Source organism: Malaya genurostris, chromosome 3, assembly GCF_030247185.1.
Source record: "Malaya genurostris strain Urasoe2022 chromosome 3, Malgen_1.1, whole genome shotgun sequence".
Lineage (NCBI taxonomy): Eukaryota > Metazoa > Arthropoda > Insecta > Diptera > Culicidae > Malaya > Malaya genurostris.
In genome coordinates this window covers 274,988,593-275,016,366 of record NC_080572.1, presented here as the reverse complement: position 1 = coordinate 275,016,366, position 27,774 = coordinate 274,988,593, and the positions used below count along the sequence as shown (strand labels likewise).

Sequence of the window (27,774 nt, the reverse complement as noted above, 5' to 3'; positions counted from 1 at the left end):
TATGCCAAACGGTATTATACCTTGTGTACGACCTTATGCCAAACGGGGTAGCTCCCAGATTTCAATCCAAATTTGAACCACCCTAATGACTTTTTACATCAAAAGATGCGCCAGTTGATAGCAAACAGCTTTTGTGAAGACACCAACTACAAAAAAAGCAAATACATTATTTTTGTGGCTCTCTTTCAAAATATTGAATCAAACCGATTCAAACCATCATCGGTGAAGTTTGTCGCAATAATTGCATGAAAAAGTTTGTTATTCTGAACCAGGGTAATTTCGCCGAATGGGCCACTTCGCCGAAAAGGTCATTTCGCCAAATCCTGAAATCGTCTTAATGTCGTAATTCGAATTTATTTAAAATAAAGACAAATGAAATATGATAGCGTTAACGCCCGTTTTGTTGACCTACAATTGTACTTATCGAATAAAGATTGAATAAAGATTCATGAATCTCAGAACAGAGTTCCCAAGAAAACTTGTTGACTATTACCTACTCAGCATCAAAGCAATTGCGTAAGTATATCTACCAGACAAATTTATGTTTTCTATTTTCCGATTACAAAGTGAAAATGGAAAAATATCCAATGCGGCTTCGCCACATCGTTTTGGTTCGTGTGCTGTCGGACCTCGCTACCGCTCGTTCGGACCTAACTAAAGCAAAGAAATCAAAAGCAAAATGACCCCTTCGGTGAAATGACTTATTCGGCGAAACGACTTTCGGAGAAATAGCTTTCGGCGAAATGACCCACTCTAGTTCTTCTACAGTCGTCAGTGCGACGAACCATCACTGTTTTTGAGCTGACCTTGCCTCCGCCCATTACGATTCATCAACCTTGGAACTGATGAAAAAATCCGGCATCAATTTCGGGCGATTCTAGGCAATTGAATTCGATTATTAAAAAATATATAATCAACAAAATTGTCGTTTTTATAGATCTTTACTTAGATCTTCTACCGAAATATGTTTCATCACATTTCCAACGTTAATTGGCAGAGTAGTTCTACAGATCGGTTAAGGTTTCAATCCTACCTCCTGGGTATCGATGGTGCAGAAAACAAAATCGTGAACGTTTACAAAGTACCTAATCTAGCTATTTGATTCGAAATATTCTGAATATACTGCGATTGTAAGAATTTGGAAATCACTGATTCATATATCTTTTTTTTTTTGGGTTAAAAATTGGATAAATATTTGCTTAAGCAACCTTAAGCTGGAATCATCGAACCTTTATCACAATATGGATCACATTGTAGTTTTATCATTTAAGTTTTGGTAACAAATCATTGTGCCCAGAGTTCTTAGACATTCGCGAAATCTGAAGGCACTGGAAGGAATACACTTGCACCGTGACAAAGCTATGTCGAACCTAGCAGACCAACGCTCAATTACTTATACTTATCAACAAAACCCACGACAAAATGTACAGAAATCTAAACACCGAGAAAACTCAAACGAAACAGATTCACCAAAAACAGAACGGTATTGTCTAACAAGATACGTGAAAGAGTTCAGTAAGGCAGTAATAGTAGTAGTAGTTGGTATGTGTACAAAGAAAAAAGAGAATCAAAGAAAAGAAAACAAAGAACGCATATTGATATGTGACTTAGCGCTAGGTTAGTAGAGAAAGGAAATAAAACAACAGCGTAGTTGGATTACTCACACAAAAATTTCTTTTCCTTTTTTTGTCAAATCATTATGAATCAATGACATTGAAACAACAACATTGATACAACGGATTGATATTTGCGCATAATTACAAAAAGAGGGGAAGTGTAAATCAATATAAAGAAAGGAAGAGAAACAATGTTTATTTTAACACAATGCGACACTGGTCAAATCAGAGTGATAGCAGGTGGAATTTCTATTGCAGGTTGTTTTATGGTACAAAAATTAAAAAAAAAAAACAGAAGGACTTCTGTGGTGCAAAGTGACGTTTGCATGAAAACCATGGAAGGCAGCAAGCACGGAAACATTTTTCCATCGAAACCGGTGGGTGTGAATGTAGTGTTCAGGTTGCATAAAAAATAAGGTAAAAGCGAACGGAACGATGAGATCACCAAGAGTGTTCGAGAAAAACTAAACAGAAAAAAAAAACATCACACACAGAATGAGGAACATTTCCACTTATGATTAGATCAAATCTCCGCCGAATGTGCTCCAGTTAAACGCAAAACAAACAAAAAAAAAAAGAAAGTAAACATGTTCGATTCGAAGTTACAAAACAATATTATATCCCAGTAGTTTACTGACACAGTTCGCGGACCGCTCGAAGCATTCGTCACAGTTAGTGCAGCTTCAATGTGGAATAATAATAACAATAAAACCGTATCGAGTTCGAGCGGAGCAGGATGAAAGCCTTGAAACCAAACCACGCTTCGAGAAGCGAAATAAAAGTGAAACAGAAAAGTTTGATGCCGAAATGAAGAACTTTCGCACGAGAGCTTTAGAATGAGTGAGTGTGGGTGTGTGTTTAAACTGGGAAACTCAGTGGGTGGTTAGAGGGTTGAATTAAGAAACTGATGAGTTATAAGAGGGTAACTGAAAGCCTTCTGCTTTTCGAGTGAGCAAAAAAAAAAGCGTTCGATATTGGATATTCAAGTGGAAACGATTGGGGATGAAATATTGACTTACTCTTTGCTGTTGGCCTCGAGACTCTTACGTCGGAGTTCTTCCAGCGTGACACCGTTCTGTTGCTCCCATTCGGCCTTCTCGATATCGAATGCTTTTCGGCGATCCTCCAACTCACGGATTTGCAACTCCAGAGCCTGAATAGTAGAATGTTAAAAAATAAATTTGACTGCTCGTTACCATGCGCACGTGGAAAATTACCTTTTTCCTCTCCTCGTGTCTTCTGGTTAGCTCTGCTTCGGAATCCTTCAGCTTCTGTTTCTTTTCCTTGACCTTCATCTCAAACACCTGTTCCATCTCAGCTTCCATTTTCTTCATCTTGGATTCATGCTCGCGTTTCTCCTCCTCCATTTGAGCCAGTGGGTTCCTATCGGTGGTCGAGTGGGAAAAATTCAATGTGATTAGAAGGTCTATTTACAGCTCGTTCAACATTTAACGGACGGTGGATGAACATCGTTGAAATGAGTTTATTGTGCAATTGAGATTACATGATTCGAAACAGCATGCGATGTCGAATGGTTCGATGATTGGTTATTTTTTTTAATAAAAAAAAGCATTAACTAAAAAGTATGTTAGCCGGTTTCTAGCAACCAAACGAAAACGAAAAACTTACCATCCAGTACCAAATGAGTTTGCGTTAATTGTTCCAATATTGCATATGCTGAATGATAGTGAGAGGGTGATAAATGAAAATGTTGTTTTGTTTAGTGAGTGCGGTTATCGAAATAAACAAATGTTTGCAAGACACAATGCACGGGTGAGTTTTTAGTTCTACGCTTTTGTAATGGAGTACAAGGCCCAGTTTAGAAAAGCGTTTGCAGATTTTATATTTACAACGAATGCCGTAATTTGGCCAATGCACAGCCATTGGCCGAAGGACTTACTTATTACTCAGCTTGGACTTTCCGTCATTACCCAAACCGGCCAGCTTCCGACAGCGGTAGTTTTCGTAATGTACATTGTTGGTTACATCTTTCAGATCCTGTAGATGCGTTCGAATGACCATGTTTTGCAGTGCCACAAAATCACAGTGATCCAGGTTGTCAACTGAAATAGAGAATCGGAAATATTAGATTCCTAGACCGGAATACCCAGCCCATCATTTCCGGGTCGAACCTTCAACGACGCCCCACGGATGTCGACGGCCACGAACTTTACGTCCATCGATTTCCACGATAGCATTAGCACCGACCACGGCGAACGGAACGCGGCTCCTCAGCTGTCGCAGTGTTTTGGCATCCTCCTCCTCGTCCGAGGGATCCGGAAAGTCGTAAATCTTGATCTTGTGCTGAGCAATTTCATTGAGAATCTGTGGAATGATAATCGATAATGAGTCTGTTGTTGTATGAATGTTTTTTAGGTTTCCAATAAAATATTTCCTAAAACGTTGTTCTTCAGAGAACCTAAACTTTAATTTTTTTAAGGGAATTGATCTTCAGAATGCTCCCTTAATCATCTCAGCTCCACCATTCATCTCATATAAGTAACCATTAGTTAGAGTGAGATCTGCCATCTCAGTTTAACACATAACTAACACATGGATCAATAAGTCCCGAGACTAAAGCAGAGATGGCGCTCGTAGTAAACCAGTAACCACGTCTTTCTAGAGTACTAACCGTTGCTTGAAACGGGTCAAAATTTTAAGTCGATCCGTCGATGAGTTATCGAGGTTGGAGTAAAGTCGTTTTGTAGTTTGTTTAAAAAATGGAAAAAACCGAGTTTCGTGTTTTGATAAAACATTGTAACAAACACAATGGGTAAAAACACCGTGCAAGCGAAACAATGGATTGAAAAATGTTCTCCGGACTCTCGTCCATCAAAAGCAACGATTTGTCGGTGGTTCGCTGAGTTTAAACGTGGTCGTACCGACACAAATGACGCGGAACGCTCGGGTAGACCTGTGGAAGCCGTTACACCGGAAAATGTGAGTGAAGTGACAAAAATTATAATGAAAGATCGTAAAGTGAAGCTCCGTGAGATTGCTGAGATGACACAGATATCATATGGAAGTGTATTTACTATCCTTCATGAAAAATTGAGCATGAAAAAGGTTTTTTCCAAGTGGGTGCCGCGATTGCTTTCGATGGAACAAAATGCACCCTGCCACAAGTCGATGAAAACAATGGCGAAATTGAACGAATTGGGCTTTGATCTGCTTCCGCCCCCCTACTCGCCAGATTTAGCCCACAGTGACTACAGGCTCTTTGCTGATCTTAAAAAAATGTTCTAGGGAAAAAGATTTGGCTCAAATGAGGAGGTCATCGCTGAAACCAGACCCTGTCAGCTTGGAACGAAAACAATCTTCAGTTCAACAACGCCATCGCACGGCATCACATTCAACATATCATGTCAATTGTATGGGTGCGCAGCCCTGCTATTTTGGCGCGCACGAATTTGACATTTCTCTCCCCTACTTCTATGTACGAGATTCGATGCGGACTCGCCTGAGGGCACCACGCTCGCAAAAAAGGATGTTGCCAATGATTTGTTCGGGAAATGTGAGAGCTGAATATCTTGTTAATATGATGTCTTTGCTGAAACTGAAGCTTATTTTGAAGCGAAAGATAAATTTTTTTATAAACGTGGTATTGAAAAATTGGAAAAACGTTGGAACCATTGTATCACCCTAAAAGGTGATTATGTTGATGAATAAAAAAAAATTGCGAAAAAAATGTTGTTTCCATTGTTAGTCTCGGGACTTATTGATCCATGTGTTACGCTGCGTCTTACGACCGAAGCGAATATACATCAACCGATTACAACGCAACCCGTTGATTGTAGACCGAGTAATATGTAAAATAATATACTGGCTCGACTATTAGTACAATTCCCACACTTTAAAGAAAAGGCCATCTAAATACAAAGCTCATTTTCATTTTCTCTATGAAGTCAGCTCAATTGAGACGATGACACAATTCTTTTATGCTGAATTGCCAACTGATTTTAGTTAATTAGTCCAATCGACTTTACTGTAACTGACTAACCCCGCGGTGTCACTACATCGAACAGTGGCATGTTTTCTCACAAAAACTAGGTTTGAAAGACCCTTTTTTGAAAATACCAAAAATTCTGCTTAAGTTACGGGAGTAGTACCTTTAGCAAATTTATTTAAAATGACTTTCTGCACTACAGTGTCGAAGTTACTTAGCTCTTATGTTTCTCTTGAGCTTAAATAATATTTTTATCTCACTTTTAGGGGGATTAATCGCATAAATAATAATTTCAGAAGCAGGCACCTATCATTCTGAGCTGTGTTGCTGAAGATATTTTACCTTATAAACCACGTTTTTATCACACTATACTCCAGAGGAGCTTTAACTAGTTTGCCGGTTTGACTGTTATTTGTCGCTAGAAATATGTGTACGTGTCATACTTGACAGTAAAAATGCCTTACTTTTCACTGAACGGGGCCGGGTATCAATTTAAAAAAAAACTAGCCGCGTAACCTTTTTCTGCCATAATTCTGAACGCATATAACACAGTCAATTGTTGATCGATTTGTATAATTTAACTACCAATTGATTCGGAAACATTTAAAGTAACGTCGTTTAAGTATTCCAATAATATACCATTGAAAAATCGGATTGAATGGACCTGTTTTTCCACGAGCCAATCACTGTTTGCCATAATGATGTCATCCACTCGACCATACGGACTATCGTACAAAACGGAATCTATAAATATATATAACCGACATATTTTTTTATCAGTCTGGCGCCTGACTGTGATTGAGGTCGGTAGTTTGGTTAGCGAGTGGATAATGATGAAGATGAAGCAGTAAACCAAAAAATAAACCCTAAATGTTCACACTCTGCGGCGACCAGTAGTCAGTCGTAACTCGTTTTCGTTCTAGCCATCAGAAAGGATATTGCATCTCGGTGCATTTGCTGAATATGAATTCTTTTTTATTAAATGTAGTAAAAATACAATATACTATATTTCAGCATAAGCACATAGCTACTATTATCAAACTAATCCATCATTATGTAACTTAATTGTCATGGTCTGATCAAGCAAAATATATAGTTTGGTCTAATGTTTAATCAAAATCTTGCTTTCAAGGATCACATAGAAGGAATTTAAACTACTAGGAATAAAACGCATCAAAATATGTAGAATAAAATAGTTAAAGTTATCTTGAAGCGGCCTCCCAGGTTTATAAATGAGTAGCGCAGACTCGCGTATACAGAATCATTAGATTTAATACCACATAGTACTATAAGTAATATCCGACCAAAATATACGCAATCTTGTATAGAATCGATTCATAATGTTGATAAATTTATTTAATTTGTACGTACCGTAATTCTCGACTAAAAGACAAATAAATTTACAATTTTCCTACAAATTCCAAATCAGGATGGGTAAGTAACCGTTGATTTTACCCACGATAGCGATGCACGTGTGCTTTATTTAAGCCCATTTTACAACGATTTCGTTCTTCAATCGCTCCATTATCGAACGCTAATACTTGCAATTTTTTCTACTTTGAGGTAGCCCTCCAAAAGTATACTATGACAATCCCAGAAAACCGAACTATCCAACCCATTGATACTCCCTTCGAGGCACTCGTACCGCTTGGAAGTACTCATACCGGCTTCAGCCAATTGCCGGGTAATCATTCTGTTCTCTAACGTACAATAATTGATCCAGCCGAACATGTATTCGAAGTGCGCTTGCGTTCGTCTTTTTAGTTCTAAATACGTATAAGTGGGATCCATCGACAAGATCTCTTTCTCATCTCGCTCAATATCTTTTTCCGGTCATTCAGCAAAGTATTGTATATTATTATTATGATTATTATTATTAATATTATTATTATTAAATCCCGGTTTTAATCTTTATTTTATATCACGGTTTTAATCTTCATTTATGAGAAAGATATCATTGCAGCCAGAAAGTTTTTTCGCATGAAGTTTCAGAACGTGATGATTAATTTACATACACATAGGAATATGTATGAGATTACTTGAATTTTTTTTTTGAATAAATCATTTGAGAATTTTTCATTTTATTATTGACCTAAATATGTAAATATGACGAATACTTTATTTTTCCATTGCGTACTTTGCTTTTCCAAAATGATCTAGATTGTCTTTTAAGCAGGGCTAAAATTGTTTGAACATTTGTATTCAAATAGTTGACGAAAAATGACAAAGCCTGCAGAAAAGTATTATACTATTGATTTTTACAAAATCAGTCAAATATAAATATTTTTTTTTAAATATTTACAGTGTCTTTTTACTTTATAAACTAAACTAACTATAATGACCTTAATTTAAAGTACACAGTCCAAAAATTTAATGAATCTCAATTTGAGAGGAGATTTCACAGGATACTGGTTGCCCGACATTTGCAAAAAATATCAGTACTTAAGACGAAAAAAAGCTTTAATTGGAAACACTTTTTTCCTAAGACTGCCTTATCTTACAATACATGAACGGTTGAAAGAGAACATAATAACCAACCTTGGGACAAAGTTTCACTGAATTAGAAAGTGGTGTTCTTTTTTTTTGCAAATGGACTTTAAATTTTGAAAACCGATTTTTTTCAGTGTAGGATTCTAATAGCCGGATTTCGCGTAAAATCGTATTCGGAGCTGGCAGCATAAAGACTTTATTACAAAAAGTCACTTTGCTCACTTTATTTTCCAAAATTGATCTAGACTATCTTTTAACTAGACATTTTTACAAAAATTTCTGCCATTAATTAGAGTAGAAAAGTCTAATTTTCGAATAAACATACTGAACAAATTACTAATCGAATTTTACACTGAAAAAAAAATTGATCCTAAAATTTGAAGTCAAATTACAAAAAAAAAAACGCCATTCTATATTTAAATGAAATTTTGTTCCAGCAAAGATAGTTATGTTCCCTGCCAATCTTCCATATACTGTAAGAAAAGGAAAAAGTGTTTCTAACAAAAGCTCTTTCAATATCCAATATATTTCGATTTAGTTTAGTTTTTAGTAAAAGGACACTGAATAAAAAAAAACTCAGTTTGGACAGGATTAAAAACTCAATTTGTGAGAAAATTTCACAGAATACCCTGTTGCTATATATTGCCCGATATTTGCGGAAAGTATCAGTGCTGGATAAGAAAAAGTTTTTGTTTAAAAAACTTTTTTCCCTTCAAAACGCCAATCTTACAATATATGGAAGATTGGCAGGGATCATAATTATTTATGTTGGGATAAAAGTTCATTCAAATAAAGAATGGCGCTTTTTTGTAATTTGACCTTAAATTTTTAAGATCGATTTTTTCAGTGTATAATTTGATTAGTATTTTTGTCAGTATATTAATTCAGAAATTAGACGTTTCTACTCTAACTTTTAGGGAAACTAATCATCAACCTGGGGACAAAATTTTCTCAAAATCGAAAAATAGATTTTTTTTGTAAATCGATTTTAAATTATTTAAATCATTTTTTTCCTCAGTGTAGGACTCGACAAGAATTTCATTCAGTATGTTTTACTAAAAAGATTGGACTGATTTTGTGAAAGTCACTAGTATAACACTTTTTTGTAGGATTGATCATTTTCGGCAACAGCTCTTTGAAAGAAAAATGATTAAAATTGTTTAGCCCTTTTCAAAAGACAGTCTGGATAAATTTTGGAAAGACAAAGTATCAACGATTTGTTTTAGTCTTTGTTAAGACGTAGAGCCGTCTTGAGCTAGTTTTTAATATGATCAGTATCTAACGGGAAAACAGATTGGAAAACTGACATATGAACACAATGATGTGATGAAAACCGCGAAAATGTTACCGCAGAGACGGGACTCGAACCCGTAGCTAACTCCTAACCGGGGAAATTGTTTTACCAATTAAACTACCCTGCATATGAAAACACATGAAGAGAAAGTCCAATTTTTTCCGTCGATACGGGACTGTAAGTGAATACCGTGGTGACTAAATACAGCGAAGCATGCTTAGTTTTCGTCCAATCAATTGGACTTTCTTTTCATGTGTTTTCATATGCAGGGTAGTTTAATTGGTAAAACAATTTCCCCGGTTAGGAGTTAGCTACGGGTTCGAGTCCCGTCTCTGCGGTAACATTTTCGCGGTTTTCATCACATCATTGTGTTCATATGTCAGTTTTCCAATCTGTTTCCCCGTTAGATACTGATCATATTAAAAACAAAGTATGCCAAGTGACTTTTAGACACAAAGTCTACAAAGCTAGAAAGTTTCTTTCAAATCAGAGAGGGTGCTGCCAACATTTGTTCGAGTTCGTGCGAAACTCGTTATATTTATAGTGAAGATTTTTTGGGTTGGGAAGGGTAATAAATTAGTCTCATCAACAGTTATGAAGTTAGGCTTTCTAATATAAGTACCTAGCAGAAAAGTATAGTTTATAAGTAAATGTACCAAATGTTATAGAGTTCACTAAATGGCTCGACAAAAACCAACCCTCAATAACTCATTTGCATTCCCAATCGGTATTACGCGAATTCTGTGTACCAAAAATACGAAACTGAAACACAATTCAATGTTTGCTTCAGTTAAGCTGCTCTTGATATTTTTCACCAGAGATTCAATAAAAACGAAATTTTATGTAATTTCAAAATAAAATTTTCAGAACATCTGCATTCGAACGAACTTTTATCGCAATGTTATGTCCAACAAAGACTATGTAATTTATAAGTTTTTAATACCCATATGCAATTATGGCTTTTATCGTATCAAATAACGCTCTCTAGCAACTCTTCAAACGATTCAATCAGTGCCATCAAAGAGAGACGGATATCATCGCAGCAACAAAAAACCGGCATGGTTAATTTAACATAGAATGGATACCAGTGCGAGAGCGAAATTCTCTCGATGACCTGTCTGAGAATCAAAGGTTAGCACGCTGCTTTGGGGATTCTCTCTGAAGCGACAAACGGTCGCTTATTCTCGTTTCTTGATCCGATTCTATATAGGCAATTGATAATTGCGATAGAATCATTTTGCTATTGCCGCTTATTCTAACTATGTGCATATAACCTTTGTATAAGTTGTGTTTTTGAATGCTCTACACAAGGGTTTTGAAATATTGCAACCTAGTATGAGAATCATCAAGTCGAATCATCGATTCGATTTTCTACGATAATTGTCAACTTGCGATTCTCTCTTGGTGAATTCCACACAGCACCAATCATTATCAGACTGTCATTTTTTTCAAGGACCGTGAAATACTTAGAGTATGAAGTGGAGCGAAGAAATGTAGAGAAATTCTCTCATGGTTCATGCATTGAGAGACACGAGTTCTTGTAGCATCTTCTACCGGATTGAAAATGTTGTATACAATATTGATAAATATCGAGCAGCTTCTATCAAATTATCGGCAATCACCAACACTGCCCATATGCATTATTAAGATTCAGTATAGAACTTAGTAACAGTTACATGAATATAATGTGACTTTAACGTAAAATTCTGGTAAAAAGTAAGCTCAGATGAAAGTAATTTTACAGAACAATTTAAATTAATTTCGTGTGATACAAATGTGGACTCCACCGAATCAATTTTCTGCGCTCACCTGTTTTTTGAACAGCGTAATTTCCTCGGGCGTCAGCGTATCCGCCCGGGCTATAACTGGAATGATGTTGACTTTATCGCATAGCCGCTGCATGAACTCGATATCGAGCGGTTTCAGCCCGTGGCCGGATGGGGCGATAAAGTAGAGACACACATGCACACGTGTGTCGGGAATTGCCATCCGCTGGACACGCGATTCCGCCGTCAGATACTCCTCGTATTTGTTCTCGACAAAGTCCACGATTGGTTTCCAGCTGTTTTGTTTTTTTTTTGTTTGTTCCGAATGACAAATGGAAGACAATTTCAGTTTCTTTTCGTTTGGTTAGGTCAGTGAACAAACATACCAATTACTGTTATCAACTGCATCTCCGAAACCGGGAGTGTCCACGACGGTCAGCGTCAGGTTAACGCCGTTCTCTTTGAGTAATACTTTAGTGCTTTCCACGGCAACAGTCTTCTTGATTCGCTTTGACGGTCCTGGGTGCTGCTCCGGGTGGTACACATCCGACAAAAACATCGAGTTGATCAGGGTGGACTTTCCGAGACCAGTTTCACCTGGAACAGACGACGGGAATATTAGAATTACACCTTCGTTAACGGGGGAAACATGATAACGACAACTTACCCACAACCATCAATGTGAATTCGAATCCTTTCTTGACCGCCTTCCGGTAGACCTGGTTCGGAAGATTCGCAAACCCGACGTATCCGTCCAGTTCCTTGGGTTTCGATTTGACGATCGGTTTTTCCTTCTCGTGGCGTTCGTTGAGAATCTTGTTGGAATCGTGATGCCCATTGTTCTGCAGCAATCCGTCGTGGTGGTTGTTGGCGTTCAGAATTGCGTCACGTTTCTCTTTTAAGGAAATATTGGTTAAACTATTGGACAGTCCGTTGACACTCGTACCGTTGCTTGTGGCGCTGTTGTGATTGTTATTGTTGTTGTTGTTGTTGATGTTCATGTTAGTGACGTTAGACGATAGGCCGATGGAGCTATTAGTATGCGAGTTAATTGAATGCCTATCGGCCACAGAGTTGGCATTGTTTAGATGCGGTGCGCTGTTATTCTGCGACGGAGAGGAACAAAAGAAAGAACATAATCGTGAGAAAACGGTTCAACGTACGATTACAGGTAACTGATATCGACCGAATGCTAGCGAAATGATTGAATGTGATGACTTTGCAACTGGTATCTGGTATTGAATAAATTCTGCAATTGTGTGCTAGCTCTACTCAGCATATTTTAATGACGGATAGCCGATGTGTCTACTTTGCTTCTACTTCTCCGGCGGGGATCCGGGCTATTTTTCCCTCGCAGTTTTACTGTGTTTTGAGTAGTAAACTAAGCTGAACAGAACAAAACAAAACCTACCACTACGTTATTGTTTGCCAGGTTGAGATTGCTTAGCACCGGTGGATTCGGAGGTGGCCCCGATGGACTGTTACTCTCCGATTTGAAGAACATTTCACGCTTTGACTGGAGCTGTAAATATAAATATAACACGGCAATGTGAGATGGGGCGCTTTTAGACAGGCTGCTTGCGATGGGGAGGGCAGTGTGCGGATGGCCAAAGCCAATTTAAAGCGGGTTGTGATGTTTTCGATTGTGAGCATAAGAGCAACAAAGAATAGCAACTGGATAGGAAGGGAGGGAAATGGGGGGGAAACGCAACAGTGGAATAGATTGCACACCTCGGTTGTGCCGGGCAACTCCTTTGCGCCGCCACGGAACATCGATTCGAAAGGGGGGGACGCAGCTGTGCTGTATGAAATCGCACAACGAGAACACGGATTGGGCTGGACGGACATGCAACTGATGTCGGAGTGATGCAGAAAGCTTTCAACCTGGAGGGGGGTTTACCAACAAACTGACCAATATAATTCATTTGGCGGTGAAACATTGTGATTCGTTTAGGCAAAAATCAAAGGGGGAAAAACGAAACACAATCGATATTACAGCAAGTAAATCTTTCGTGGTAGAAGACAACCCTGGGCTGGCGCGACTTGACATGACACATTTGAATAAATTTGAATACACCGAAAGGAGGTGTGCAGGAGAGGGTGATTATGGTGAGGTGAGCTAACAAAATAAATGGAATCCCGCAGTGGGTTTAGCCTGGAAATAGGATCAGTACGGGAAAGTGAGACACTGTCAACCGGCGGAAATACAAATTTTGCATTTCCGGCTGGGAATTGATGGAAGTTTGACGGTGCAATTGCATTATGCTGAGGAGCTTTACTGCAGCCAGGGCGGCAACGTGGACAAGTTTTATTGGTTTTTCTTTTCGAAGCTTTCTGAATAACTATTTGGTGATTCCAGCAACGACACTTCAAAGTATTTCAAAAAGAAATTATGGGCTCGTAAAAAACATATCGTGAAAAGTTTTGAACTATTAAAAAAACCTTTTCAAATAGAATTCCAGTTCAAGTGGTTAGTGACCTCATCATAATATAGCAATAGCTCCATACTCAGAAATATTTTTGTATGATTCATAAGCAGTTTATCCTAGACTTACCATATTACTGGTCCAAGTCCAGATCGAGACCCAGGAACTGTTCTTACCATATAGCTAGATCTGGATCCGTAATAAGGCTTGTTCAAGTACAGGTCCGGTTCCTGTTCTCGGATTAGGACCGGTAATATGGTAAGCTCATATTTGCAACTTAGACTTCCAGGTCCTGAATCTGAATTAGTAATATGGTAAGCCCAAGTCCAGGGCCTGGAACTGAACCAGTACTATGATAAGTTTAGGTCAAAGTTCAGACCTAGAATCAGGATTGGAACCAGAAAATGAACTAACTATATGATTACACGAGGGATTTGAATTCTGAACTAGAATTCTTCAACTGAAGTCTGAACCTGAGTTCTGGAACTGAAATCTGGACTGACTTCGAGAACTAGAGCTCAGCTCCAGATTCTGGAACTGATTTTTCGACCTCAATTATTATACTGAATTTTAGAACTGAATTCTGATTTGAACCTGAACAGTAGTTTTAGAATCAAGGTTTAAAATTCAGCTTCAGAATTCGGTTCCAGAATTTGGATTCTGCATCTGAGCTCTAGAACTGCATTTAGCAACTGGATTCAAGAACTAAATCCTGGAACTGGATTCTGATCCGAACTAGGATTTCAGTTTTTAAATTCCGGGTCAGAATTTAGTTCCAGTTCCCGAATTCTGGAACTCAGTTCTAAAGTTGAAATCGAATTTTGAATCTGAATTCTAGTTTTTGATTCTGTTCTGATATACTAGAACTGAACCCTGGATCTGGATTTTGGAACTGGTTTCTGAACCTGAATTCGGGAGCTGGATTGTGGAACTGAATTTATGAAATGAAACCGAATTTTGAAATCCCAGAATCCAGTCCAGAATTCAGCTGTCGTTTGACAAACTATTTTTTTGGGACGATATAATGCATACATTGGATAAAAAAATATCTAGAAGGGTATAGAAAAATAAATTAGAATATGCCTTGAAATATTTAAACTAAACATTACTTTGATGTTTACTAAGGAGTGTATCGAAAATAAGCTATTCACATACATTTGTGTTGTACGCATGTATTTGTGATGGTTATTTATGCTCACGTACGTTTGGCTGTCAGCTTTCGTTTGTTTACTTGTTTGTGCGGTTGAATATCTGCGTTTTGTCGTGTATTGAAAAGGAAGTGAAAATTAAGGTTCTGGACACATTGCACTATGGTCCGAAACGGGAAATTAGCGTGACAAAAATAGTTTCACTATTAAACATTAGTTTTTTGTAGTTGGTGTCTTCACAAAAGTTGTTTGTAATCAAATAGTTACTAGGGTGGCCCTAGTTATCAAATGTTACTAGGGTGGCCCCATTTAGATTGAAATCAGAAATCTAACTTTCCTTATCGAACTCAAAAATGATTTTGTTGTACAATAAAGTTGTAGGCAATTTTATTTTGAGCAACTTTGCTGAAAAAAGCATCTCTCTAGCTTTTCATTTGATCGAGTTACATCAATTATCCCGAGTAAAAGTAGGGTGGCTTCTGAAAAATCACTTTTTTTATTCTAACTTTTTTGTGAAACGTTCTACGGTAAAGTTTTCTTCAGAAGAGTTGTTGTACTAATTATTGCGCATAATTTTGCTTAACCAAGCTTTTTCATATGGGCTACCAATAAAAAGTTATGATTATTTTTTCATCAAAAACTAGTTAAGCTTCAAATATCAATATTCATTAGATGCCAGATCGATGAAAATGTATCCTATGTGGTTCCTGAAAGGTCATAATATAAATAAAAATTTAAGAGAAAATTGGAAGGGCGTTATTTCTTTAAATGATTCAAATTAGTCTTAAAAATACCTTCAAAAATCTCAAGAACATTGCATAACTCTTAAACGGTTTGACGTATCAATATACTTCCTTCAGCAAAATAATAGTATCAAATTAGTTCTACAAGTGTTCCATACATTGTCCTTTCGAGAAATGACACACACAAAAACTACAGCCGAAAATAGATCTTCTGTAAGTCAAAGCACTTCCTGAAACTCAAGAAAATCATTAGTTTGTTAAAATGAGTAGAATGTATTTATTCGAACCAAAACGCATTGTTTTCCGGTTTTTACAGGCTATTCGGTACACAAGTGGGTGAGAAAGAAGGGCCAGTGTCATAGGCGTCTCGGCACGACGTGGATAAAAATATTCGCATTTTACTAACTTGCACCAGCTTGTTGGAATGGTTGTCGAGATCATGAAAATTTCTGTTCATTGATTTATCATGGCCAACTAGTTCGGAATAACCATATTACACAGTATCTCTAATCCTCAGTTGCTCAAACTCAATTGAAGTAGTTTTTTTTGTAATAAATTATTTAAAAATGTTCTCCAATGTATTTTCGGCTGTAGTTTCTGTGTGTTTCATTTCTCGAAAGGACAATGTGTGGAACACTTGTAGAACTAATTTGATACAATGATTTTGCTGAAGAAAGTATGTTGATACGTTAAGGCGTTTAAGAGTTATACAATGTTTTTAAGAGCCACCCTACTTTTACTCGGGAAAATTGATGTAACTCGATCAAATGAAAAGCTAGAGAGATGCTTTTTTCAGCAAAGTTGCTCAAAATAAAATTTCCTATAACTTTATTGTACAACAAAATCATTTTTGATTTCAATAAGGAAAGTTAGATTTCAGATTTCAATCTAAATAAGGACCACCCTAGTAACATTTTTCATCAAAAGGAGCGCTAATTGATTACAAACAACTTTTGTGAAGACACCAACTACAAAAAACTAATATTTAATAGTGAAAATATTTTTGTCACGCTAATTTCTTGTTTCGGACAACTGTGAAGAAGAAGCTAGCAGCATCATGTGTTTTGATGGACGATGAGACTTATGAAAAGGAGGACTCAAAAACCCTTCCAGGTCCACAATACTTTACTGTCGTCGTTGGGGAGGATGTGAGCGATTTGGACAGGTCGATTCAAGTGGATAAATTCAGCCGAAAGGTACTGGTATGGCAAGCTATATGTTCATGTGGTTTGAAGTCAACCATTTTTTACACTACCGGAACTATAAATGCATCGTAAATTTCGTTGAGAAAAATATCAATCCGCCAAATTGCCCTCAGCTTCGACCCATCGAACGTTACTGGACAATCGTGAAGAGGGTCTTCAAGAAGACAGGTAAGGCAGCTGGGAACATGCAGGAGCTCAAAAAAATTTGGCCTCGAGCATCCAAAACATGCGATGCAAAACTTGTTCGGAACTTGATGAAGAGCGTTCGATCAAAAGTTCAAAAATTCGCGGAGGAATAACTTAAATTTCCGGTTTTCATTATGCTCAAGCTTAACCTCGTACAATAAAGGATCAATTTTTAGTTTGAATAAAATATCGTTTTTTATCATAATTCGAAAAAAAAATTTGTGGATAGTTTATTTTCGATACACTCCTTAATTGCAAGGCGTTACCAGGTTTAGACAGTTCGTGATCTTTTCTTATGACAATTCTTTGTACGTCGGTGAATAAAAACTTAATTTCTATTTATAATTCCACAAAATCAAGTAAACATTTCAACTAGTGCCTGAATTACTATGTTTTCTTTTCACCTATCGATTAATTTACAACACAATTCATCGCATAATAACTTGATTCAGAAAGTTCAACGTGATATTCAGGAAGAGAATTAGAAATATGAATTTCGGATGAAATACATTCCGTAAGTAACGTATTTTCATGGGAGAAGAGATATTGATCATGGAATCATAAATAATTGTAATGAATGTGAAAAGATAAAATGAATGGCTTCATGATTTTGAGATAAAGACAACGGTAATGAATTTCTTTCTGTGTAGAACTGGATTTTGGAACTGAATTCTGGAAGTGAATTCCAAACCCGGACTTTGTTCTCAAACAGAATTTCAATCCCAGAATTCAGTTTCAGAATCCAAGTTTTGCCTTCTAGAAGTGAATGCTAGTACGAAGCTACAAACATGAATCCTGGAACTATGTTTCGGATCTGAACTTCGTTCTACCTGAATTTCAATTCCAGAATCTCTGTTCAGAGTTATGGTTCATAATTCAATACCATTTCTATTAGTTAGTTCCAACTCCAGAATGTTGGTATTGCATTGGTATTCTGGAACTTGTTCCTGAATCAGAACTCTAGAGCTGGATCTTAATTCTGAAACTGAATTTGGGAACTGGAACTTTTTAGAACTAAATTTGATATTGAATTCTGAACCATAGTTTCCCGAATCTGAATTCTGGAATTGAAAGCAAATATCGAGCCTGTATTCTGGAACTGAATTTGGGATCTGGATTTCGAATCCTAATTCTGGAACTGAAACTGAATATTGGATTCTGAACCAGGAGTTTGAACCCGGACCGACATGGTTATGGTGCACTGGCTAATGCTTCACAGTCAAGAAATATATACATTTTGTACTGATCCAGGAAGATGAGTTGTTCAAAGCATAATAATCATATTGTCATATATATTGGCCGATCTCTAGAACTAAAGCTTATCGAAAAATACAAAAAAAATTGACTTTTCTAATAGCAAATTTTATAATTCATAGTAGTCGAGTGACATTTACCCAAACTAATCGTTTGATCGCAAAACAACATTCTAGTATTACTACGCAGAAACATAGTAAACGTTTGGAATGTCTCGCCAACATACAGGAAATAAATGATTGAAGCCGAATTTCACACGAGAAGTACTTGTACTCACATCACGATAAATGCGTGATCGTGCAAATTACTCAAAATCTCTTATCAATTGGCCAGTTGAAAAATGTTGAGAGCAAAGAGGTATTATTTGACTCAGCTGACGAGCATCAGTTTGTCAGACAGTTACCAGAATATTACGTTGTCTTTTTCAGACTAGGACATGCCCTAGACATGCATCAACATGACATTGATCCAAAATATTTCAATGGACGAGCGAAAGCTTGGTTTCAAGAAAATAACTTTCGTGTGATTAATTGACACACACAGCCGCCCGATCTTAATCCGATCGAAAATCAAAATATTATTAGAGAAATGGTAAGAAATATTTAGAGCTATGCCGACCAATACGAGGCAACTATAGAAGGGCACAAAACCGTTTTTTATGTGACCCCTAAATGACCAAACCTGCAAAGACCAGAAAAAATTCGAAAATGCTATTTGGTTCGGCACGTCAGTAACGACATTGAACTCCGTTTGCAAAATAAAAAGTGTTCTGCAAATTGGAGAAACTTTACGTCTGCTTAGCGGTTCAAATTGAACTACCGAGTTTAGCATTAAGCAGTTCAATTTGAACTGCTCTGCAATGATGAGTCCAAGATGAAACGCATTGTCTCATTATGGAAGACAAGGCGTACACGAAAGTAGATTTTCGGCAGATTCCGGGACTCCTGTTTTTCACTGCCTATCATAAGTTTGATATACCAAAAAAACCTTAGAAAGCAGAAGATGTCAAAGTTTGCCGAAGAATTCATGAATTGGCAGGCAAGTGAGTTGCTCATTTGGAAAGTGGAGCACTAACGTTTGTGACAACCAGAACGATCAGCGGGAATGCCTCTAAAAGCGTCTGCTTCCACTTCCAAGGCCACACAATGGCCCTACATGTTTGGCCGAATTTAGCCTCGTGCCATTTTCGAAGCTGTTTTGAAGAGGTACAAGACTAATAAAGTTAATTTCGTGCCGAAGGACTTCAATCCCCCAAAGGCACCGGAACTGTGACCAATTGAAAATTACTGGGTCAGCATGGAACAGGCTACTAGGAAACCTAAGGAAGTAGATTTGGAGGAAGATGTGAGTAGATTTGGAGGGAGATATGGTCCAAATGTTAAGTAATGTTCAGAGGAAGGTTCGTTCATTTCGTTTATGGTATTGAAATTGAATAAAACGAACATGGAATAAGTGAAATAAAATCTTTGATTGTATTCCCTGAAAGTTTGAAGATGTTCGGTTAAATGCGTGAATTTTGCCGTCAATTTTCGAATAATGCAATTTGAGTCCGTACACTACCTTCAAAATCAAAATTGGCCCGGACTGGTCCATTTCAACCACGCGCGAAAACCCAATCGGTAAACTTTTTTTCCTAGGTTGGTAAAACCAAGGAAATTGTGTTTGAAAATCGTCATGTTAGCATTGGTGAGCTAGCAGAGAATCTTGGCATCTCAGTATGGATCGGCTTAGCACATTTTGGTTAATGTTTTGGGTATGAAATGCGCACGGGCAAAATTCCGATACTAGAAATGAGCAAAACGAGTCATGATTTGAGGAAAATAATATATTTTCATGTTATGATAACACACCATGATTAAAACTTCTCGGATCATGACCATTTGGATTGATTTCGCTGAAATTTAGATGTAACGCACTGACGTTTTTGGGTATAACTTCAGGCGTGTTTCTGCTACGATGCAACATAAATTCAGGCGTAATGTCTTGAAATATGAGGATTTCAAATATGAATTAAATGGAATGGTGTGATAAACGTATTTTGTACGCGATTTTACCTAATGTCTCAAATGATGTACATTTGAATAGCAAAACCTAAAATAATGTGTTTACTTGCGTTCAATGCACCCGTTTTGATTTTGTGTTTCAGAATTTGAACACTTAAGCGAATTGCATGAAAAACACACGTCTGAATCAAACCTCTTAAAAAGAAACTACATGTCTTATATGTTTTCATAACATCGTTTGCAAAATCGCCTTATTCAAAATTATTAGGTGAATCAATACAAAGCAAAGTCTTGGCATTACATTCCTTTTGTGGAATTTGACCTTTCTGTTTCAACAGACTTCGCAGCCGATTCTTAGTGTACAGAATCATTGCATGGCTAGTACTATGGATCCTACTGACACTAAGAATCCTTCCAGGTCGGGGCTCGAACATACGACAACTGGCTTGTAAGACCAGCGTCCTATGCATTGAACCGCCAACCCGGGACAGCTTATGCTATTATATCTATGAAACAAATTAATCAAAGTGGTTGAACAAAAGTTTTTGTTCTGATTTTCGCGTTAGATGGTGTTCCAAATTCACAATCGAATTTATCGTTTGGTTTACGCTAGCTCTCGGAATATTAATTTAGCAGCAACGGTCACATCAAGTGTGTAATAATTGCTTTTCAATGTCTGCTTTTTACCTTACCATTTATCTATTAAGCAGTCTATCACATCACTTGAGGAATAGAGTTGAAAGTGATATCCGGGAAGAAATTTGGAGTTACGAGCTGTGAAAGAAATACATTCCTAAAGAAACGCATTTTCGAACCATGATTAATTTTCATGGGAGAAGAGTTATTGCTCATGGTTTCATGGGAAGCTAGAATGATTGGTTTCATGATTTTCTAATCATGACAGCAGTAACGGATTTCTATTCCGTGCGTCGATGCAAAGCTCGTACCGAAAGAACTGAATTATTTTTCATGATTGTGACTGAACTTTTGTACAAAACACGAAACTAAAATCACCATGCTCTGGCACCGTAAGCGCCAGATTTGGCCCCCGGTGACTTTTTCCTATTTCCAAAAGTAAAATATCATGGCTCGAGGAACGCATCGACAACATAAAAAGTAATTCGCTGAAAGAACGGAAGACCATCACGGCCGAGGGCCTATGGCAAGTGTATGGTAAATTAGATTGTACTAAAATGTATTAAAATATAAAAAATGTTTTTTTGTTCAGTCCGGGTCAATTCTGATTAGAAGGTTTTTATGGCCTAGAAATCGATATCTTATATCAAGATCCGATACTTTTCCGTCGATATCAAGGGGAAAACTGTATTATTTGTAAAAATGTCCCATTCAAATACATTTTTTAACGGACTTCATGCAGAGTTTTTACTTCTAAAAATGATGTTTTCCTTATCTCTCCATTTTTGCTTTGACATGCAGACAGAATTGATACCAACAGTTTGGATGGACTGTTGACTATACGAATGAAAAGGAAACTAATAAGTGTGGTGTATTTCTCGCTCTTGTGAATTACCACACACCACGTAATTGGTATCTCAGGTGGACGGCCTCGGTTTCGAAACTAAACCTCGAGTAACACCGTATAATTTAACCCAAGTTGACTAAGGGTCACAATCGAAGGAGAAATGATCGGGGTTGATTATTAAAAAAAATGATTGAGGATATTGAGTTCATCCTCAGTCTATTCTAAAAGTACATAAAAATTGACGAACTAAAATATTTTGAGTAAATTTAAAAGTGTATTATGAGTGAAATTTGTTGTTGTTTTTCGCTTTAATTTTGCTCAAGCAACTGAAAGAGTGCTGCCATAGCTCACGCACATCAGAACGATCTTTTCAACCCAGCAAAGCAATACGCAAACAAACAAACAAACAAAAATATGAACAACTAGATTAAATGTTTGCTATCAAACCTTCTCCCGTTCCGCCTTGTCGATCTTGGTGAACTCGTTCCGATCGCGGTCGATCTTGTTGAACGAGGACGAATATTTTGGCAACGTTGGAGGTGGAATCGGCCGGGCCGCTATCGTTGGCTTCTCGTGCGTTTTGTTGCTACTGTGGATCCCGGCGGTGATGGGCGCTGCCGGGCTGGTACCGACCGATCCCGGTGTCAACGGGGTCCCGTTTCCCGACGACGAATTGAGCGGGCTCGACTGAAAGTTGGCCATGTAGGCACCGGGTGACGATAGAATTGGCTTCACCGGAGGAACTGGCGGCCCGGACGGCTGTGTCGGCGTCGATGCACTCATATTTTCATAATCCTGTTTCCTGGCGAACACTTTGTTTTTCACAAGCACACTCACTTTTATTTTACGTAATTCTCTATCTATTGCTTGCTATCACACGAGGGAAATCTATCCGGCTAGCTATGCGCCTGCAGCTGGAAATATGATAATTGCACACTAATTATTGGCATTAATCACACACACACGCAGAAGCTTCTCTGCCGACGATCTTCACAACGAAAGTGCAGTGCAACGAACAAAACGACGCAAATAATGTTCGGTACGTGTATCGATTTCCCACTGATCTCGTTCCATGAAAAATCGTCTAATGGTCGTCCTCATGGGAATGCAAATCAGTCGCACACACACACACACACACTCATAAACCATTCGCAGCTTCCGCTCGTCGCTTATCAAATCGAGTGGAATTGACCCGATTGGAATTCCAGCACAACAAGACAATGATTGATCTCGGCTCAATCGGCGGCGATGCTACACGCGTTCCGTCAATCACTTCTACTCTCGATTAGTTGCGTTAGAAATTCGTGGCACACACACTCTCAAGGCACGCACGCACGCACGCACGCACGCCAACAAGCCAAGCCGAGCCAATGATGAGCTCATATAAGCACAACTGCACTGGCGGCAGGCGTACCGATGATTATAATTGAAACAAATTATTCTGTTCCAACACTTGACTGCGGAATGCATTCGGAAGGCCCTCTCCCCGTAGTGGGGTGGTAGCGAAGCTGTAGCAAAAAAAAACACACTCTGAAATGAAGTCGTTATGGGGTATTGCGAAGCAGATTCAATTGAGCCTGACCAATCCTTTGAAATGCGCGCGCGTGTTGACCGACCGACCGACCGACCGTTTGCTAGAACCAATACAGGTGGAAAGAATGTATACTAAAGTAACAAGTAGGTTAGAGTTTCGTAGCATTTTTGGACAACCTATGATGATAAGAAAGTCAGCCTGCTTCGGTGGTTTAAAGCATAAGGTCCTGCTTTCATAAGTTAGCAGTCGTATATTCAAGCTTCGACCTGGAATGATTCTCTTAGGGTCAGTAAGATCATAGAACTAGTCATGCAAATGTTCTGTACACTTACGAATTGGCTGTAAAATCTGTAGGTAAAACAGAAGGTCAAGATCCGCATCGAAAATTAGTACCTTGACTTTTTTTCTAATGCTGATAAGAAACTCAATATTAAGATTTGTACAAACCACAGTTTGTATTTGATAATAAACAGCCTCGGGTCTGATATCACCAATAAGGTAATTCTCTTAATAGCCGAGTGATGTTTTATTGATTACGCGGGTTACTAATGATGGAATGCACTGTAATTCATGTCAATATCTTAGCTGCTCATGAGCAAAAAATAACAGCAAAGTTCGTGTAGAAACAGGTGGAATGTGTGAGTTTCAGTGAAGCGAAAACTCAAAAAACAAGCGTATCTCACATTTTGATCCAATGCACAGAAGGCATAAAAGTTCCAGCGGTATGACTTTACCTATTGATACGATTGAAATCTACGGAGATATTTTCAAGTCAAATGTTTCGAGTCGATTCGTGATAACATGGCCGAAAAATGAAATACCAATTAAGGGGCGGGTAGGGTCTAACACTATTGAGAAATCATTGTTTTTTTTATATTCACTTATAGTAAAACATTCTAAGAATATTCTGTAAGATTTTCATGCCTATTGGAACGGAACTCTGGAAGTTATAGTCCTTTATCTATGGCTATCTCATTCTGCGAAGGCCCAAGATTCCTACTTCGATTGACTTCAAAACTCGACAAAACATTCTTGAAAATTATAAAAGAAAAAAATATGATTTTTTGAAAATGTTAGACCCTACGGGTTCCCTTGAGTAATAAATTGTTTCCATTGATTTCGTAGACAAAAAACTTTAAATTCGTTTTTCTCGAAAGCTGGTTTTGAAAGTCCGTGGCCATCGTCATTCAAAAACTACTGCACAATTTTTTTTTCAAATTTTGCACACACTTTCTACATATAAAAAAACCAGACCCCAACGTTTTCCTTTTTGTTGTTTGTTACTTTGGGGTGGTCTTACAGCTTCAAAATGGCGGTTTTTTTCGTGAAAAATCGTAGTTTTCACTTCGAACAACCATCGAAAATTTTAAACAAATCAAACAGAAACGTTAGGGTTTAGAAAAACTTCTACTATATCTATACTGCTTTGATTTGTTCACTTCTGATTAGTCTGCGCTGAGATACAGTGGACACCGCAAATCATGATTTTTAGGAAGCATTCTCTAAAATACCTCTTCACCGACTCATTTCTCAATTATTTTCCACAAAAAATTACAAAATGTTGTTCGAATGATGCTTTTTATCATGCAAAACATTTGAATTTATTTTGTTGCACGATTATTCTGAAAAAATTCTCAAAAATAATGATTTTTTTCATCATTTAGACCCTACCCCAAGCAACAAAATTTTTTTACAGAAAAAACCAACAAATTAAGCAACAAATTATTCACTGGGTTTCGATTTGTTTTGAAGCAATTTGGAAGGGGGGCTTCGCTAACTTCATTTGAACGAAGCAAAATACTCAAAAAAAATGAGCAACAAATTCAAAGTAACCGTAACTAATTAGCAACAAATCAGCATCAAATTATTCACTGGACTTCGATTTGTTTTGAAGCATATTTGAAAGGAGGGCTTCGCAGACTTCATATAAACTTAACAAAGTACTCAGAAAAATAAAAACAAATTGAGCAACAAACTCAAAACAACCGTAACTAATTAGCAACAAATTATTTACTGGGCTTCGATTTGTTTCGAAGCATATTTGGAAGGGGGGCTTCGCTAACTTAAGTTTATATGATTTAAAGTATAAAAAAAATTGAGCAACAAATTCAAAATAACCGTAACTAATTAGCAACAAATCAGCATCAAATTATTCACTGGACTTCGATTTGTTTAGAAGCATATTTGGAAGGAGGGCTTCGCTAACCTCATATAAACTTTACAAAGTACTCAAAAAGATAAAAAAAAATGAGCAACAAACTCAAAATAACCGTAACTAATTAGCAACAAATTATCCACTGGGCTTCGATTTGTTTTGAAGCATATTTGGAAGGGGCACTTCGCTAACTTAAGTTTATATGATTTAACACAAATTCAAAATTACCGTAACTAATTAGCAACAAATCAGTATCAAATTATTCACTGAACTTCGATTTGTTTTGAAGCATATTTGGAAGGAGGGCTTTGCTAACTTCATATGAACTAAGCAAAGTACTCAAAAAAAAATAAAATAATGAGCAACAAACTCAAAATAACCGTAACTAATTAGCAACAAATTATTCACTGGGCTTCGATTTGTTTTGAGGCATATTTGGAAGGGGGGCTTCGCTAACTTAAGTTTATATGATTTAAAGTATTTAAAAAAAAATTGAGCAACAAATTCAAAGTTACCGTAACTAATTAGCAACAAATCTGCAACAAATTATACACTGGGCTTCGATTTGTTTTGAAGCATATTTGGAAGGGGGGCTTTGTTAACTTCATATGAACTTAGCAAAGTTATCAAAAAAAAAAAAAATTGAGCAACAAATTCAAAATTACCGTAACTAATTAGCAACAAATTATTCACCTATTTGTGTTATCATCGGCAAAAGGTGCCTCGCTAAGTTCATGCCCATAAAGAATTCTATTCAATAATTTGCTGACTTTTTTATTTCAGTTAAGCGGTTCGCCTTGGAAAGTGTTTACCGCAAAACTCTTCAAAAAGACGCTTCCTAGAAATAGACATAACTAAGCGAGTTTAGAACTTTTTTTTTAATTTTTCAACCCATTTAGGCTTTTCTCATATAGGAAAGGTTATGTTATCACTGTGTGAAAACCGACTTTGGAACCGAGGCTCCGATTTTTTATAGAGTACCTCCCCTCTTTAAAAAAAGGTGGGTGGGTAATGTCACAGACATAGCCGGAGGTCGTGAATATGAATAAAGCTGACATGTTTCTTTCACACTTTCGAATATCAATAATCGTTCGTTTTAGTTGATTAATTTGCAACTTCTACTGTTTCGTTTCCTGAATTGTAGCTGTGCCTCTATACTAAAGTACGAATTATTGACGATGAATATATTCTACCACACAAATAACACTGAACAAATGTTATAGTTTTTTTGTATGTTCACATACTCAGCGGAGGTAAACTTCAATTTCAATAGGGATTACTTTACTGTTTTGACAGTGTAAAGTGATGTCTCTACTCAGTATTGTTTGGCAAACAATCATGGTTAACTCCAGAACAACGCTTCCATATCGTGGAAATATTCAAAATCAAGCGCAATTTTGGTTGAATGGGTACGTCAACAAGCAAAATTACCGTATTTGGAGCAAAGATAATCCACACGCCGTTCAAGAATTACCGATGCATCCCAGTTTCAGAACCCAAGCTCAAAATTTAATTCCGGCATGCAGATTTTGATTTCTGAACCTGAAATCTGAAACTGAATTTAGGAATTCAATTGTAAAACTGAATTCAGAAATTCAATTCTGCTTCAGAAGTCTGTTCCAAAATTCAGCTTCGGAGATTAGATATAACATTTAGTTCCAGAATCCAAGCCTAAAATTCATATCTTAAAATTTGTTCAAAATTCTGAATTTGAGTTTCGTAATCAGAATTCTGGATACAAATTCTGAATATGAATTAAGAAACTTTATTCAGTTCCAAAATCTGGCCAAGAAATCACCTTGAAATTAACTTACCTTGAACCTGAAATTAAGTTCAGAATTCAGCTGAACAAGAATCCAGCATCTGAATTCAGTTACGAAATTCAATTTTAGAATGTTGTTCCAGAACCCAATTCAAAATTCAGTTCCCGAGTCCAGATCCAGTATTGCGAAACTGAATATGATTACTAATAATAAAATTCTGGATAAAACTAGCTTAGAGTATGATGTTTACAGGTGCCAAATTTCGTTACAATCTGACAGGTTATTATCAAAATAGCTTCCACAGATCCAAAGGAGGATCGTGAAAAAGTTGGGAATCGACTGAATGCTCCGGAGAAATTTCGGAACAATACAGTCGAATAATTTGCTAAAAAATACGTGTTGTGGCAGGCGATATGAGGGTGCGGTAAATTCAGCAAGTCGTTCATAGCAAAGCCTTGGTATTACATTCCTGTAGCGGAATTTGACCTTTTGTTTCAATAGACTTCGCCGCCGGTTCTTAGTGTACAGAATCATTGCATGGCTAGTGCAACGATTCTACTGACACTACGAATCCTTCCAGGTCGGGGCTCGAACATACGACGACTGATTTGTAAGATCAGCGCCCTATGTATTGAACCGCCAACCCGGGAGTCGTTCATAACGACCGGCATTATCAACGGCCAAATATATGAAGAAGAATGCCCACAGAAGCCTTCCTTCCTCTGTTCCCACGAAATAAGAACACTGCTTTGGCAGGAAGTG

General features: G+C 37.4%; 1 protein-coding gene across 5 annotated transcripts in view; it reads right to left on the bottom strand.

Moving 5' to 3' along the window:
- LOC131437728 (septin-7) overlaps window positions 1–27,774 on the bottom strand; it is a 76,656-nt gene that overhangs the window by 22,748 nt on the left and 26,134 nt on the right. For 3 of the 5 annotated variants that reach the window (XR_009230817.1, XM_058607254.1, XM_058607257.1), the window contains exons 2-11: window positions 22,008–22,474; window positions 12,524–12,634; window positions 11,780–12,218; window positions 11,499–11,709; window positions 11,156–11,408; window positions 3,749–3,941; window positions 3,517–3,679; window positions 3,246–3,293; window positions 2,834–2,999; window positions 2,636–2,769 (exon numbers count right to left, since the gene is read on the bottom strand). Coding sequence is in view for 4 of the 5 variants with exons in the window: in XM_058607254.1 (XP_058463237.1) it covers window positions 2,636–2,769; window positions 2,834–2,999; window positions 3,246–3,293; window positions 3,517–3,679; window positions 3,749–3,941; window positions 11,156–11,408; window positions 11,499–11,709; window positions 11,780–12,218; window positions 12,524–12,634; window positions 22,008–22,343 (2,054 nt within the window). In the remaining variant the exon portion in view is untranslated. The remainder of the gene's footprint in view (window positions 1–2,635; window positions 2,770–2,833; window positions 3,000–3,245; window positions 3,294–3,516; window positions 3,680–3,748; window positions 3,942–11,155; window positions 11,409–11,498; window positions 11,710–11,779; window positions 12,219–12,523; window positions 12,635–22,007; window positions 22,475–27,774) is intronic. The other 2 variants (XM_058607256.1, XM_058607255.1) reach the window with 2 other exon arrangements.